The 16,354-nt window shown below is 38.4% G+C and overlaps 1 protein-coding gene across 1 annotated transcript in view; it reads left to right on the top strand.

The window, feature by feature from the left end:
* LOC133190738 (uncharacterized) overlaps nucleotides 1-15,014 on the top strand; it is a 29,531-nt gene extending 14,517 nt beyond the window's left edge. The window contains exons 21-41 of the mRNA XM_061326426.1: nucleotides 302-607; nucleotides 1,064-1,369; nucleotides 1,787-2,092; nucleotides 2,549-2,854; nucleotides 3,272-3,577; nucleotides 4,034-4,339; nucleotides 4,757-5,062; nucleotides 5,519-5,824; nucleotides 6,242-6,547; nucleotides 7,004-7,309; nucleotides 7,727-8,032; nucleotides 8,489-8,794; nucleotides 9,212-9,517; nucleotides 9,974-10,279; nucleotides 10,697-11,002; nucleotides 11,459-11,764; nucleotides 12,182-12,487; nucleotides 12,944-13,249; nucleotides 13,667-13,972; nucleotides 14,429-14,734; nucleotides 15,010-15,014. Coding sequence (XP_061182410.1) covers nucleotides 302-607; nucleotides 1,064-1,369; nucleotides 1,787-2,092; nucleotides 2,549-2,854; nucleotides 3,272-3,577; nucleotides 4,034-4,339; nucleotides 4,757-5,062; nucleotides 5,519-5,824; nucleotides 6,242-6,547; nucleotides 7,004-7,309; nucleotides 7,727-8,032; nucleotides 8,489-8,794; nucleotides 9,212-9,517; nucleotides 9,974-10,279; nucleotides 10,697-11,002; nucleotides 11,459-11,764; nucleotides 12,182-12,487; nucleotides 12,944-13,249; nucleotides 13,667-13,972; nucleotides 14,429-14,734; nucleotides 15,010-15,014 — 6,125 coding nt within the window. The remainder of the gene's footprint in view (nucleotides 1-301; nucleotides 608-1,063; nucleotides 1,370-1,786; nucleotides 2,093-2,548; nucleotides 2,855-3,271; nucleotides 3,578-4,033; nucleotides 4,340-4,756; nucleotides 5,063-5,518; nucleotides 5,825-6,241; nucleotides 6,548-7,003; nucleotides 7,310-7,726; nucleotides 8,033-8,488; nucleotides 8,795-9,211; nucleotides 9,518-9,973; nucleotides 10,280-10,696; nucleotides 11,003-11,458; nucleotides 11,765-12,181; nucleotides 12,488-12,943; nucleotides 13,250-13,666; nucleotides 13,973-14,428; nucleotides 14,735-15,009) is intronic.
* The last annotated feature ends 1,340 nt before the right edge of the window (nucleotides 15,015-16,354 follow it).

Raw genomic sequence — 16,354 nt, forward strand, 5'->3', positions numbered from 1 at the left:
TTCGGAAGAGTTTCCCATCACTCAAAGAGTTTGTGATTTCTCAGTGATATTGTAATCCAAAATAAAAGTTGAAGGTGTAAACAAAATCCGAATGTCACTTTTTTGTAACATCTTGAAGATTTGATAAGAATTGCAAAAGAACCAACACAGAAGTTTGCTGTAGAAAGGCCAAAAGAACCAGTAATTTTTATGTTAATTAGGAAAGATTTTACCAAGAAACCACGGTAAACAATTGATGACTTGAGTTTTGTTTCCGAAAAGTGTCAAGAAAGTAAAAGAATGCTTTCATGAATTTTCTCAGCTATGCAATCCATTGTATCTGTCGGACCCAGTGGAAGAGTATTTGTTCACAGTAACACGACTGGCACGGTATGCGGTAACATGTGGGATGACGTAGATGCTAATGTCGTCTGCCGTCAGATGGGATTTTCCTCCGGAACTGCAATCCACTTGCCACGTGATTACACGCACAACCGCCTGTTATATAATGTCAATTGTTTCGGACACGAGTCCCAACTTCAATCTTGTCAGGGTGAAGACTATGACATGTCAGGAATGTGTGGATATGCTGATGATGCAGGTGTTTCCTGCAGTAACATGACCAGTGGTAAGATTGGAGAGTATGGACATGAAGAAAATGTCTAAGCCTTTAAGTAGTTATTTCTAAGACAAATGAGAATGCACTACTGAAAAGAGAAAAACACACACCATGTGAGATTTATACTTTAAGCGCATTTCATTTGATTGTGTATTCTATTTTGTGCCTTCGGCGGAAAGCATCCTCAGCTAATTGCAATAGATCGCTTTACATCTTGCAAACCTTTTTATTGATATATACCTACAATCTAACATGCGCTTATCAAAATCCACACTTCTTTGTTTAAAAATCTATTACCGACAAATGTCGCTAGATGAAATACTTTTGAGGAAGTAATGTCAATACAATGTAGTTTATTTTCTTTTATGCTCCGAAGAAGATTTCCTGACCATGATTTCTAGACTCAAAACTTGACGATGCACAATTCATTTAATTAACCTCTATATCTGTCTTTCATTTCTAAAGTTCAATCATCCGTGACGCTGGGACCTGGAGGAAGAGTGTTAGCTCACACCTCGAACGGAACAGGGACGGTGTGCAGTGACCAGTGGGATGATATGGACGCTGACGTTGTTTGTCGACAGATGGGATATCCTTCTGGAACTGCCAGTTTTCATCCACGTGACTACATGTACAATCACGTCATCTTTAATGTTCGTTGTCAGGGTAACGAAAGTCATGTAGAGCAATGTCCAGTGGACCACTCGGACATGTTTGGAAACTGTGCTTATCATGGTGACGCCGGAGTTAATTGCATGAATACGTCTCACGGTTAGTGTTTTATTTAAATTGTTAAATTACATACAGTACCAAGATATCTAAGAACTAGACAGAATTGAGTAGGAATAGAGATGTTATTTTGCTTAGTAGACAGGAGAGCTTTTTGTTTCGGAAGAGTTTCCCATCACTCAAAGAGTTTGTGATTTCTCAGTGATATTGTAATCCAAAATAAAAGTTGAAGGTGTAAACAAAATCCGAATGTCACTTTTTTGTAACATCTTGAAGATTTGATAAGAATTGCAAAAGAACCAACACAGAAGTTAGCTGTAGAAAGGCCAAAAGAACCAGTAATTTTTATGTTAATTAGGAAAGATTTTACCAAGAAACCACGGTAAACAATTGATGACTTGAGTTTTGTTTCCGAAAAGTGTCAAGAAAGTAAAAGAATGCTTTCATGAATTTTCTCAGCTATGCAATCCATTGTATCTGTCGGACCCAGTGGAAGAGTATTTGTTCACAGTAACACGACTGGCACGGTATGCGGTAACATGTGGGATGACGTAGATGCTAATGTCGTCTGCCGTCAGATGGGATTTTCCTCCGGAACTGCAATCCACTTGCCACGTGATTACACGTACAACCGCCTGTTATATAATGTCAATTGTTTCGGACACGAGTCCCAACTTCAATCTTGTCAGGGTGAAGACTATGACATGTCAGGAATGTGTGGATATGCTGATGATGCAGGTGTTTCCTGCAGTAACATGACCAGTGGTAAGATTGGAGAGTATGGACATGAAGAAAATGTCTAAGCCTTTAAGTAGTTATTTCTAAGACAAATGAGAATGCACTACTGAAAAGAGAAAAACACACACCATGTGAGATTTATACTTTAAGCGCATTTCATTTGATTGTGTATTCTATTTTGTGCCTTCGGCGGAAAGCATCCTCAGCTAATTGCAATAGATCGCTTTACATCTTGCAAACCTTTTTATTGATATATACCTACAATCTAACATGCGCTTATCAAAATCCACACTTCTTTGTTTAAAAATCTATTACCGACAAATGTCGCTAGATGAAATACTTTTGAGGAAGTAATGTCAATACAATGTAGTTTATTTTCTTTTATGCTCCGAAGAAGATTTCCTGACCATGATTTCTAGACTCAAAACTTGACGATGCACAATTCATTTAATTAACCTCTATATCTGTCTTTCATTTCTAAAGTTCAATCATCCGTGACGCTGGGACCTGGAGGAAGAGTGTTAGCTCACACCTCGAACGGAACAGGGACGGTGTGCAGTGACCAGTGGGATGATATGGACGCTGACGTTGTTTGTCGACAGATGGGATATCCTTCTGGAACTGCCAGTTTTCATCCACGTGACTACATGTACAATCACGTCATCTTTAATGTTCGTTGTCAGGGTAACGAAAGTCATGTAGAGCAATGTCCAGTGGACCACTCGGACATGTTTGGAAACTGTGCTTATCATGGTGACGCCGGGGTTAATTGCATGAATACGTCTCACGGTTAGTGTTTTATTTAAATTGTTAAATTACATACAGTACCAAGATATCTAAGAACTAGACAGAATTGAGTAGGAATAGAGATGTTATTTTGCTTAGTAGACAGGAGAGCTTTTTGTTTCGGAAGAGTTTCCCATCACTCAAAGAGTTTGTGATTTCTCAGTGATATTGTAATCCAAAATAAAAGTTGAAGGTGTAAACAAAATCCGAATGTCACTTTTTTGTAACATCTTGAAGATTTGATAAGAATTGCAAAAGAACCAACACAGAAGTTAGCTGTAGAAAGGCCAAAAGAACCAGTAATTTTTATGTTAATTAGGAAAGATTTTACCAAGAAACCACGGTAAACAATTGATGACTTGAGTTTTGTTTCCGAAAAGTGTCAAGAAAGTAAAAGAATGCTTTCATGAATTTTCTCAGCTATGCAATCCATTGTATCTGTCGGACCCAGTGGAAGAGTATTTGTTCACAGTAACACGACTGGCACGGTATGCGGTAACATGTGGGATGACGTAGATGCTAATGTCGTCTGCCGTCAGATGGGATTTTCCTCCGGAACTGCAATCCACTTGCCACGTGATTACACGTACAACCGCCTGTTATATAATGTCAATTGTTTCGGACACGAGTCCCAACTTCAATCTTGTCAGGGTGAAGACTATGACATGTCAGGAATGTGTGGATATGCTGATGATGCAGGTGTTTCCTGCAGTAACATGACCAGTGGTAAGATTGGAGAGTATGGACATGAAGAAAATGTCTAAGCCTTTAAGTAGTTATTTCTAAGACAAATGAGAATGCACTACTGAAAAGAGAAAAACACACACCATGTGAGATTTATACTTTAAGCGCATTTCATTTGATTGTGTATTCTATTTTGTGCCTTCGGCGGAAAGCATCCTCAGCTAATTGCAATAGATCGCTTTACATCTTGCAAACCTTTTTATTGATATATACCTACAATCTAACATGCGCTTATCAAAATCCACACTTCTTTGTTTAAAAATCTATTACCGACAAATGTCGCTAGATGAAATACTTTTGAGGAAGTAATGTCAATACAATGTAGTTTATTTTCTTTTATGCTCCGAAGAAGATTTCCTGACCATGATTTCTAGACTCAAAACTTGACGATGCACAATTCATTTAATTAACCTCTATATCTGTCTTTCATTTCTAAAGTTCAATCATCCGTGACGCTGGGACCTGGAGGAAGAGTGTTAGCTCACACCTCGAACGGAACAGGGACGGTGTGCAGTGACCAGTGGGATGATATGGACGCTGACGTTGTTTGTCGACAGATGGGATATCCTTCTGGAACTGCCAGTTTTCATCCACGTGACTACATGTACAATCACGTCATCTTTAATGTTCGTTGTCAGGGTAACGAAAGTCATGTAGAGCAATGTCCAGTGGACCACTCGGACATGTTTGGAAACTGTGCTTATCATGGTGACGCCGGGGTTAATTGCATGAATACGTCTCACGGTTAGTGTTTTATTTAAATTGTTAAATTACATACAGTACCAAGATATCTAAGAACTAGACAGAATTGAGTAGGAATAGAGATGTTATTTTGTTTAGTAGACAGGAGAGCTTTTTGTTTCGGAAGAGTTTCCCATCACTCAAAGAGTTTGTGATTTCTCAGTGATATTGTAATCCAAAATAAAAGTTGAAGGTGTAAACAAAATCCGAATGTCACTTTTTTGTAACATCTTGAAGATTTGATAAGAATTGCAAAAGAACCAACACAGAAGTTAGCTGTAGAAAGGCCAAAAGAACCAGTAATTTTTATGTTAATTAGGAAAGATTTTACCAAGAAACCACGGTAAACAATTGATGACTTGAGTTTTGTTTCCGAAAAGTGTCAAGAAAGTAAAAGAATGCTTTCATGAATTTTCTCAGCTATGCAATCCATTGTATCTGTCGGACCCAGTGGAAGAGTATTTGTTCACAGTAACACGACTGGCACGGTATGCGGTAACATGTGGGATGACGTAGATGCTAATGTCGTCTGCCGTCAGATGGGATTTTCCTCCGGAACTGCAATCCACTTGCCACGTGATTACACGCACAACCGCCTGTTATATAATGTCAATTGTTTCGGACACGAGTCCCAACTTCAATCTTGTCAGGGTGAAGACTATGACATGTCAGGAATGTGTGGATATGCTGATGATGCAGGTGTTTCCTGCAGTAACATGACCAGTGGTAAGATTGGAGAGTATGGACATGAAGAAAATGTCTAAGCCTTTAAGTAGTTATTTCTAAGACAAATGAGAATGCACTACTGAAAAGAGAAAAACACACACCATGTGAGATTTATACTTTAAGCGCATTTCATTTGATTGTGTATTCTATTTTGTGCCTTCGGCGGAAAGCATCCTCAGCTAATTGCAATAGATCGCTTTACATCTTGCAAACCTTTTTATTGATATATACCTACAATCTAACATGCGCTTATCAAAATCCACACTTCTTTGTTTAAAAATCTATTACCGACAAATGTCGCTAGATGAAATACTTTTGAGGAAGTAATGTCAATACAATGTAGTTTATTTTCTTTTATGCTCCGAAGAAGATTTCCTGACCATGATTTCTAGACTCAAAACTTGACGATGCACAATTCATTTAATTAACCTCTATATCTGTCTTTCATTTCTAAAGTTCAATCATCCGTGACGCTGGGACCTGGAGGAAGAGTGTTAGCTCACACCTCGAACGGAACAGGGACGGTGTGCAGTGACCAGTGGGATGATATGGACGCTGACGTTGTTTGTCGACAGATGGGATATCCTTCTGGAACTGCCAGTTTTCATCCACGTGACTACATGTACAATCACGTCATCTTTAATGTTCGTTGTCAGGGTAACGAAAGTCATGTAGAGCAATGTCCAGTGGACCACTCGGACATGTTTGGAAACTGTGCTTATCATGGTGACGCCGGGGTTAATTGCATGAATACGTCTCACGGTTAGTGTTTTATTTAAATTGTTAAATTACATACAGTACCAAGATATCTAAGAACTAGACAGAATTGAGTAGGAATAGAGATGTTATTTTGCTTAGTAGACAGGAGAGCTTTTTGTTTCGGAAGAGTTTCCCATCACTCAAAGAGTTTGTGATTTCTCAGTGATATTGTAATCCAAAATAAAAGTTGAAGGTGTAAACAAAATCCGAATGTCACTTTTTTGTAACATCTTGAAGATTTGATAAGAATTGCAAAAGAACCAACACAGAAGTTAGCTGTAGAAAGGCCAAAAGAACCAGTAATTTTTATGTTAATTAGGAAAGATTTTACCAAGAAACCACGGTAAACAATTGATGACTTGAGTTTTGTTTCCGAAAAGTGTCAAGAAAGTAAAAGAATGCTTTCATGAATTTTCTCAGCTATGCAATCCATTGTATCTGTCGGACCCAGTGGAAGAGTATTTGTTCACAGTAACACGACTGGCACGGTATGCGGTAACATGTGGGATGACGTAGATGCTAATGTCGTCTGCCGTCAGATGGGATTTTCCTCCGGAACTGCAATCCACTTGCCACGTGATTACACGTACAACCGCCTGTTATATAATGTCAATTGTTTCGGACACGAGTCCCAACTTCAATCTTGTCAGGGTGAAGACTATGACATGTCAGGAATGTGTGGATATGCTGATGATGCAGGTGTTTCCTGCAGTAACATGACCAGTGGTAAGATTGGAGAGTATGGACATGAAGAAAATGTCTAAGCCTTTAAGTAGTTATTTCTAAGACAAATGAGAATGCACTACTGAAAAGAGAAAAACACACACCATGTGAGATTTATACTTTAAGCGCATTTCATTTGATTGTGTATTCTATTTTGTGCCTTCGGCGGAAAGCATCCTCAGCTAATTGCAATAGATCGCTTTACATCTTGCAAACCTTTTTATTGATATATACCTACAATCTAACATGCGCTTATCAAAATCCACACTTCTTTGTTTAAAAATCTATTACCGACAAATGTCGCTAGATGAAATACTTTTGAGGAAGTAATGTCAATACAATGTAGTTTATTTTCTTTTATGCTCCGAAGAAGATTTCCTGACCATGATTTCTAGACTCAAAACTTGACGATGCACAATTCATTTAATTAACCTCTATATCTGTCTTTCATTTCTAAAGTTCAATCATCCGTGACGCTGGGACCTGGAGGAAGAGTGTTAGCTCACACCTCGAACGGAACAGGGACGGTGTGCAGTGACCAGTGGGATGATATGGACGCTGACGTTGTTTGTCGACAGATGGGATATCCTTCTGGAACTGCCAGTTTTCATCCACGTGACTACATGTACAATCACGTCATCTTTAATGTTCGTTGTCAGGGTAACGAAAGTCATGTAGAGCAATGTCCAGTGGACCACTCGGACATGTTTGGAAACTGTGCTTATCATGGTGACGCCGGGGTTAATTGCATGAATACGTCTCACGGTTAGTGTTTTATTTAAATTGTTAAATTACATACAGTACCAAGATATCTAAGAACTAGACAGAATTGAGTAGGAATAGAGATGTTATTTTGCTTAGTAGACAGGAGAGCTTTTTGTTTCGGAAGAGTTTCCCATCACTCAAAGAGTTTGTGATTTCTCAGTGATATTGTAATCCAAAATAAAAGTTGAAGGTGTAAACAAAATCCGAATGTCACTTTTTTGTAACATCTTGAAGATTTGATAAGAATTGCAAAAGAACCAACACAGAAGTTAGCTGTAGAAAGGCCAAAAGAACCAGTAATTTTTATGTTAATTAGGAAAGATTTTACCAAGAAACCACGGTAAACAATTGATGACTTGAGTTTTGTTTCCGAAAAGTGTCAAGAAAGTAAAAGAATGCTTTCATGAATTTTCTCAGCTATGCAATCCATTGTATCTGTCGGACCCAGTGGAAGAGTATTTGTTCACAGTAACACGACTGGCACGGTATGCGGTAACATGTGGGATGACGTAGATGCTAATGTCGTCTGCCGTCAGATGGGATTTTCCTCCGGAACTGCAATCCACTTGCCACGTGATTACACGTACAACCGCCTGTTATATAATGTCAATTGTTTCGGACACGAGTCCCAACTTCAATCTTGTCAGGGTGAAGACTATGACATGTCAGGAATGTGTGGATATGCTGATGATGCAGGTGTTTCCTGCAGTAACATGACCAGTGGTAAGATTGGAGAGTATGGACATGAAGAAAATGTCTAAGCCTTTAAGTAGTTATTTCTAAGACAAATGAGAATGCACTACTGAAAAGAGAAAAACACACACCATGTGAGATTTATACTTTAAGCGCATTTCATTTGATTGTGTATTCTATTTTGTGCCTTCGGCGGAAAGCATCCTCAGCTAATTGCAATAGATCGCTTTACATCTTGCAAACCTTTTTATTGATATATACCTACAATCTAACATGCGCTTATCAAAATCCACACTTCTTTGTTTAAAAATCTATTACCGACAAATGTCGCTAGATGAAATACTTTTGAGGAAGTAATGTCAATACAATGTAGTTTATTTTCTTTTATGCTCCGAAGAAGATTTCCTGACCATGATTTCTAGACTCAAAACTTGACGATGCACAATTCATTTAATTAACCTCTATATCTGTCTTTCATTTCTAAAGTTCAATCATCCGTGACGCTGGGACCTGGAGGAAGAGTGTTAGCTCACACCTCGAACGGAACAGGGACGGTGTGCAGTGACCAGTGGGATGATATGGACGCTGACGTTGTTTGTCGACAGATGGGATATCCTTCTGGAACTGCCAGTTTTCATCCACGTGACTACATGTACAATCACGTCATCTTTAATGTTCGTTGTCAGGGTAACGAAAGTCATGTAGAGCAATGTCCAGTGGACCACTCGGACATGTTTGGAAACTGTGCTTATCATGGTGACGCCGGGGTTAATTGCATGAATACGTCTCACGGTTAGTGTTTTATTTAAATTGTTAAATTACATACAGTACCAAGATATCTAAGAACTAGACAGAATTGAGTAGGAATGGAGATGTTATTTTGTTTAGTAGACAGGAGAGCTTTTTGTTTCGGAAGAGTTTCCCATCACTCAAAGAGTTTGTGATTTCTCAGTGATATTGTAATCCAAAATAAAAGTTGAAGGTGTAAACAAAATCCGAATGTCACTTTTTTGTAACATCTTGAAGATTTGATAAGAATTGCAAAAGAACCAACACAGAAGTTTGCTGTAGAAAGGCCAAAAGAACCAGTAATTTTTATGTTAATTAGGAAAGATTTTACCAAGAAACCACGGTAAACAATTGATGACTTGAGTTTTGTTTCCGAAAAGTGTCAAGAAAGTAAAAGAATGCTTTCATGAATTTTCTCAGCTATGCAATCCATTGTATCTGTCGGACCCAGTGGAAGAGTATTTGTTCACAGTAACACGACTGGCACGGTATGCGGTAACATGTGGGATGACGTAGATGCTAATGTCGTCTGCCGTCAGATGGGATTTTCCTCCGGAACTGCAATCCACTTGCCACGTGATTACACGTACAACCGCCTGTTATATAATGTCAATTGTTTCGGACACGAGTCCCAACTTCAATCTTGTCAGGGTGAAGACTATGACATGTCAGGAATGTGTGGATATGCTGATGATGCAGGTGTTTCCTGCAGTAACATGACCAGTGGTAAGATTGGAGAGTATGGACATGAAGAAAATGTCTAAGCCTTTAAGTAGTTATTTCTAAGACAAATGAGAATGCACTACTGAAAAGAGAAAAACACACACCATGTGAGATTTATACTTTAAGCGCATTTCATTTGATTGTGTATTCTATTTTGTGCCTTCGGCGGAAAGCATCCTCAGCTAATTGCAATAGATCGCTTTACATCTTGCAAACCTTTTTATTGATATATACCTACAATCTAACATGCGCTTATCAAAATCCACACTTCTTTGTTTAAAAATCTATTACCGACAAATGTCGCTAGATGAAATACTTTTGAGGAAGTAATGTCAATACAATGTAGTTTATTTTCTTTTATGCTCCGAAGAAGATTTCCTGACCATGATTTCTAGACTCAAAACTTGACGATGCACAATTCATTTAATTAACCTCTATATCTGTCTTTCATTTCTAAAGTTCAATCATCCGTGACGCTGGGACCTGGAGGAAGAGTGTTAGCTCACACCTCGAACGGAACAGGGACGGTGTGCAGTGACCAGTGGGATGATATGGACGCTGACGTTGTTTGTCGACAGATGGGATATCCTTCTGGAACTGCCAGTTTTCATCCACGTGACTACATGTACAATCACGTCATCTTTAATGTTCGTTGTCAGGGTAACGAAAGTCATGTAGAGCAATGTCCAGTGGACCACTCGGACATGTTTGGAAACTGTGCTTATCATGGTGACGCCGGAGTTAATTGCATGAATACGTCTCACGGTTAGTGTTTTATTTAAATTGTTAAATTACATACAGTACCAAGATATCTAAGAACTAGACAGAATTGAGTAGGAATAGAGATGTTATTTTGTTTAGTAGACAGGAGAGCTTTTTGTTTCGGAAGAGTTTCCCATCACTCAAAGAGTTTGTGATTTCTCAGTGATATTGTAATCCAAAATAAAAGTTGAAGGTGTAAACAAAATCCGAATGTCACTTTTTTGTAACATCTTGAAGATTTGATAAGAATTGCAAAAGAACCAACACAGAAGTTAGCTGTAGAAAGGCCAAAAGAACCAGTAATTTTTATGTTAATTAGGAAAGATTTTACCAAGAAACCACGGTAAACAATTGATGACTTGAGTTTTGTTTCCGAAAAGTGTCAAGAAAGTAAAAGAATGCTTTCATGAATTTTCTCAGCTATGCAATCCATTGTATCTGTCGGACCCAGTGGAAGGGTATTTGTTCACAGTAACACGACTGGCACGGTATGCGGTAACATGTGGGATGACGTAGATGCTAATGTCGTCTGCCGTCAGATGGGATTTTCCTCCGGAACTGCAATCCACTTGCCACGTGATTACACGTACAACCGCCTGTTATATAATGTCAATTGTTTCGGACACGAGTCCCAACTTCAATCTTGTCAGGGTGAAGACTATGACATGTCAGGAATGTGTGGATATGCTGATGATGCAGGTGTTTCCTGCAGTAACATGACCAGTGGTAAGATTGGAGAGTATGGACATGAAGAAAATGTCTAAGCCTTTAAGTAGTTATTTCTAAGACAAATGAGAATGCACTACTGAAAAGAGAAAAACACACACCATGTGAGATTTATACTTTAAGCGCATTTCATTTGATTGTGTATTCTATTTTGTGCCTTCGGCGGAAAGCATCCTCAGCTAATTGCAATAGATCGCTTTACATCTTGCAAACCTTTTTATTGATATATACCTACAATCTAACATGCGCTTATCAAAATCCACACTTCTTTGTTTAAAAATCTATTACCGACAAATGTCGCTAGATGAAATACTTTTGAGGAAGTAATGTCAATACAATGTAGTTTATTTTCTTTTATGCTCCGAAGAAGATTTCCTGACCATGATTTCTAGACTCAAAACTTGACGATGCACAATTCATTTAATTAACCTCTATATCTGTCTTTCATTTCTAAAGTTCAATCATCCGTGACGCTGGGACCTGGAGGAAGAGTGTTAGCTCACACCTCGAACGGAACAGGGACGGTGTGCAGTGACCAGTGGGATGATATGGACGCTGACGTTGTTTGTCGACAGATGGGATATCCTTCTGGAACTGCCAGTTTTCATCCACGTGACTACATGTACAATCACGTCATCTTTAATGTTCGTTGTCAGGGTAACGAAAGTCATGTAGAGCAATGTCCAGTGGACCACTCGGACATGTTTGGAAACTGTGCTTATCATGGTGACGCCGGGGTTAATTGCATGAATACGTCTCACGGTTAGTGTTTTATTTAAATTGTTAAATTACATACAGTACCAAGATATCTAAGAACTAGACAGAATTGAGTAGGAATAGAGATGTTATTTTGTTTAGTAGACAGGAGAGCTTTTTGTTTCGGAAGAGTTTCCCATCACTCAAAGAGTTTGTGATTTCTCAGTGATATTGTAATCCAAAATAAAAGTTGAAGGTGTAAACAAAATCCGAATGTCACTTTTTTGTAACATCTTGAAGATTTGATAAGAATTGCAAAAGAACCAACACAGAAGTTAGCTGTAGAAAGGCCAAAAGAACCAGTAATTTTTATGTTAATTAGGAAAGATTTTACCAAGAAACCACGGTAAACAATTGATGACTTGAGTTTTGTTTCCGAAAAGTGTCAAGAAAGTAAAAGAATGCTTTCATGAATTTTCTCAGCTATGCAATCCATTGTATCTGTCGGACCCAGTGGAAGAGTATTTGTTCACAGTAACACGACTGGCACGGTATGCGGTAACATGTGGGATGACGTAGATGCTAATGTCGTCTGCCGTCAGATGGGATTTTCCTCCGGAACTGCAATCCACTTGCCACGTGATTACACGTACAACCGCCTGTTATATAATGTCAATTGTTTCGGACACGAGTCCCAACTTCAATCTTGTCAGGGTGAAGACTATGACATGTCAGGAATGTGTGGATATGCTGATGATGCAGGTGTTTCCTGCAGTAACATGACCAGTGGTAAGATTGGAGAGTATGGACATGAAGAAAATGTCTAAGCCTTTAAGTAGTTATTTCTAAGACAAATGAGAATGCACTACTGAAAAGAGAAAAACACACACCATGTGAGATTTATACTTTAAGCGCATTTCATTTGATTGTGTATTCTATTTTGTGCCTTCGGCGGAAAGCATCCTCAGCTAATTGCAATAGATCGCTTTACATCTTGCAAACCTTTTTATTGATATATACCTACAATCTAACATGCGCTTATCAAAATCCACACTTCTTTGTTTAAAAATCTATTACCGACAAATGTCGCTAGATGAAATACTTTTGAGGAAGTAATGTCAATACAATGTAGTTTATTTTCTTTTATGCTCCGAAGAAGATTTCCTGACCATGATTTCTAGACTCAAAACTTGACGATGCACAATTCATTTAATTAACCTCTATATCTGTCTTTCATTTCTAAAGTTCAATCATCCGTGACGCTGGGACCTGGAGGAAGAGTGTTAGCTCACACCTCGAACGGAACAGGGACGGTGTGCAGTGACCAGTGGGATGATATGGACGCTGACGTTGTTTGTCGACAGATGGGATATCCTTCTGGAACTGCCAGTTTTCATCCACGTGACTACATGTACAATCACGTCATCTTTAATGTTCGTTGTCAGGGTAACGAAAGTCATGTAGAGCAATGTCCAGTGGACCACTCGGACATGTTTGGAAACTGTGCTTATCATGGTGACGCCGGGGTTAATTGCATGAATACGTCTCACGGTTAGTGTTTTATTTAAATTGTTAAATTACATACAGTACCAAGATATCTAAGAACTAGACAGAATTGAGTAGGAATAGAGATGTTATTTTGTTTAGTAGACAGGAGAGCTTTTTGTTTCGGAAGAGTTTCCCATCACTCAAAGAGTTTGTGATTTCTCAGTGATATTGTAATCCAAAATAAAAGTTGAAGGTGTAAACAAAATCCGAATGTCACTTTTTTGTAACATCTTGAAGATTTGATAAGAATTGCAAAAGAACCAACACAGAAGTTAGCTGTAGAAAGGCCAAAAGAACCAGTAATTTTTATGTTAATTAGGAAAGATTTTACCAAGAAACCACGGTAAACAATTGATGACTTGAGTTTTGTTTCCGAAAAGTGTCAAGAAAGTAAAAGAATGCTTTCATGAATTTTCTCAGCTATGCAATCCATTGTATCTGTCGGACCCAGTGGAAGAGTATTTGTTCACAGTAACACGACTGGCACGGTATGCGGTAACATGTGGGATGACGTAGATGCTAATGTCGTCTGCCGTCAGATGGGATTTTCCTCCGGAACTGCAATCCACTTGCCACGTGATTACACGTACAACCGCCTGTTATATAATGTCAATTGTTTCGGACACGAGTCCCAACTTCAATCTTGTCAGGGTGAAGACTATGACATGTCAGGAATGTGTGGATATGCTGATGATGCAGGTGTTTCCTGCAGTAACATGACCAGTGGTAAGATTGGAGAGTATGGACATGAAGAAAATGTCTAAGCCTTTAAGTAGTTATTTCTAAGACAAATGAGAATGCACTACTGAAAAGAGAAAAACACACACCATGTGAGATTTATACTTTAAGCGCATTTCATTTGATTGTGTATTCTATTTTGTGCCTTCGGCGGAAAGCATCCTCAGCTAATTGCAATAGATCGCTTTACATCTTGCAAACCTTTTTATTGATATATACCTACAATCTAACATGCGCTTATCAAAATCCACACTTCTTTGTTTAAAAATCTATTACCGACAAATGTCGCTAGATGAAATACTTTTGAGGAAGTAATGTCAATACAATGTAGTTTATTTTCTTTTATGCTCCGAAGAAGATTTCCTGACCATGATTTCTAGACTCAAAACTTGACGATGCACAATTCATTTAATTAACCTCTATATCTGTCTTTCATTTCTAAAGTTCAATCATCCGTGACGCTGGGACCTGGAGGAAGAGTGTTAGCTCACACCTCGAACGGAACAGGGACGGTGTGCAGTGACCAGTGGGATGATATGGACGCTGACGTTGTTTGTCGACAGATGGGATATCCTTCTGGAACTGCCAGTTTTCATCCACGTGACTACATGTACAATCACGTCATCTTTAATGTTCGTTGTCAGGGTAACGAAAGTCATGTAGAGCAATGTCCAGTGGACCACTCGGACATGTTTGGAAACTGTGCTTATCATGGTGACGCCGGGGTTAATTGCATGAATACCACTCAAGGTTTGTTTGTTTTTATTAAAAAGATTAGTGATGTTGTTATTGACAATATCTATGTACTCTTTTAAGATCAACAGATTTTCAATCTGTCGGAATTTCCATTGGTATCAATAGGCAATTGCGCCCGTTATTTTCAAAGCCATTTTGTATTCACATGAAGCAGAATTTATTCAAAACATTCTACATGAAAAGAAGAAGTCTCTTTCTGTCGCCTCCAATTAAACATTTAAATATACTGACGACATTTTATCAAATAAAAAACTAATTTTTATTCCTAGGTTGATTTGATATTTCCTTTTGAACTCGAAATAAAAGATACAACAGAGTTTGACAAATCTGCTTCATATTTGGATTTTACTGGAAAAATAAAGTTAATGAAAATATAACAACAACACTTTATGATAAACGCGTTGAACTCAACTTTTCTTTCGTCAGCTTCCCTTATTTATGTAACAATAGACACACCTCCATATGGAGTTGTGTGTCCCACAGTTGATTCGAAACGCAGGAGTAGGCTCCACGTACGAACAATTTCTTAAACGAGGCAAGCTATTAACAAACAAGATAATTAAACAAGATTATCAACTTTTATAGTCACCATTTCGTAAGTTCTTTGATCGATACAAATGACCTTGTAAGCAAATACAATATATCATTAAGACGAATACTGACTGATGTTTCTCATACAAATTGCTAGGCCATTATTTACATACCGAATCGTCTTTGGATTTTTTTTTCATTTGCCTGATCATGAAAAGGAGCACAAGGTGGATGTGACCGGTCGACAGGGGAATGTTACTCCTTCATGGCACCTGATCCCGTCCCTGATATTTTTGGAAGTCCAAATTTGCTCTGCTCCCAATTTGTATTGTTTCGATGGACTTTTGAGCTTGTTTACTATTCGTTATCTCCATATTTAGTTTTAGTTTTTTTTTTTATCACATATGAGAAGTTTCTGTTTGGTTAGTTATTCATATTGAAATGAATATACAAAGTCATTCAATTTAAGATAGAGAGACAATCTTTCAAGACTTACCAAATTTGTTCCTAACCATGTTGATGTAAGTACACAAAGTATAAAGTTAATTTACTAACGAAATTTTGGAATTTTCCATGACAAGGTTATATGTTTTGTAAAGCATATATTTCAGAAAATTGTCTACAGAGATTTCACTTATTTTCCGATCATGACAAGGAGCACTCGGCGGGTGTGACCGGTTCGCAGGGGATGCTTACTCCTCCATGACACCTAATCCCACCTCTGATGTTTGAGAAGTCCGTGTTTGCTCTGCTCCTGATTCGTATTGTTTGAATGGACTTTTGTTTTTGTTTGTTTGTTTATTGTTTTTAAGTCCCTCTCACTTTTGTTTTTGTTATTTTGTTTATTGTTTAAGTCCCTCTCGAGAATTTTTCACTCATATGGAGAGCTGCAAATGTTGACCTATACTCGGCACTCAGGGTCATTGAGCAGTGAGGGATTTTTTTTCTGCCAGCACCTACTGCGACACGGGATCTCGGTTAATACGGTCTCATCCGAAGGACCAGTCTCCACGTCTCACAGTGGGATTCGAACCCGCGAATTAAGGATCAACTCTAGAGCGAACGCTCTAACCACTGCGCCAT

Source organism: Saccostrea echinata, unplaced genomic scaffold (assembly GCF_033153115.1).
Source record: "Saccostrea echinata isolate AGI-Se365-2 ecotype Australia unplaced genomic scaffold, CSIRO_AGI_Sech_v1 ptg000022l, whole genome shotgun sequence".
Taxonomy (NCBI): domain Eukaryota; kingdom Metazoa; phylum Mollusca; class Bivalvia; order Ostreida; family Ostreidae; genus Saccostrea; species Saccostrea echinata.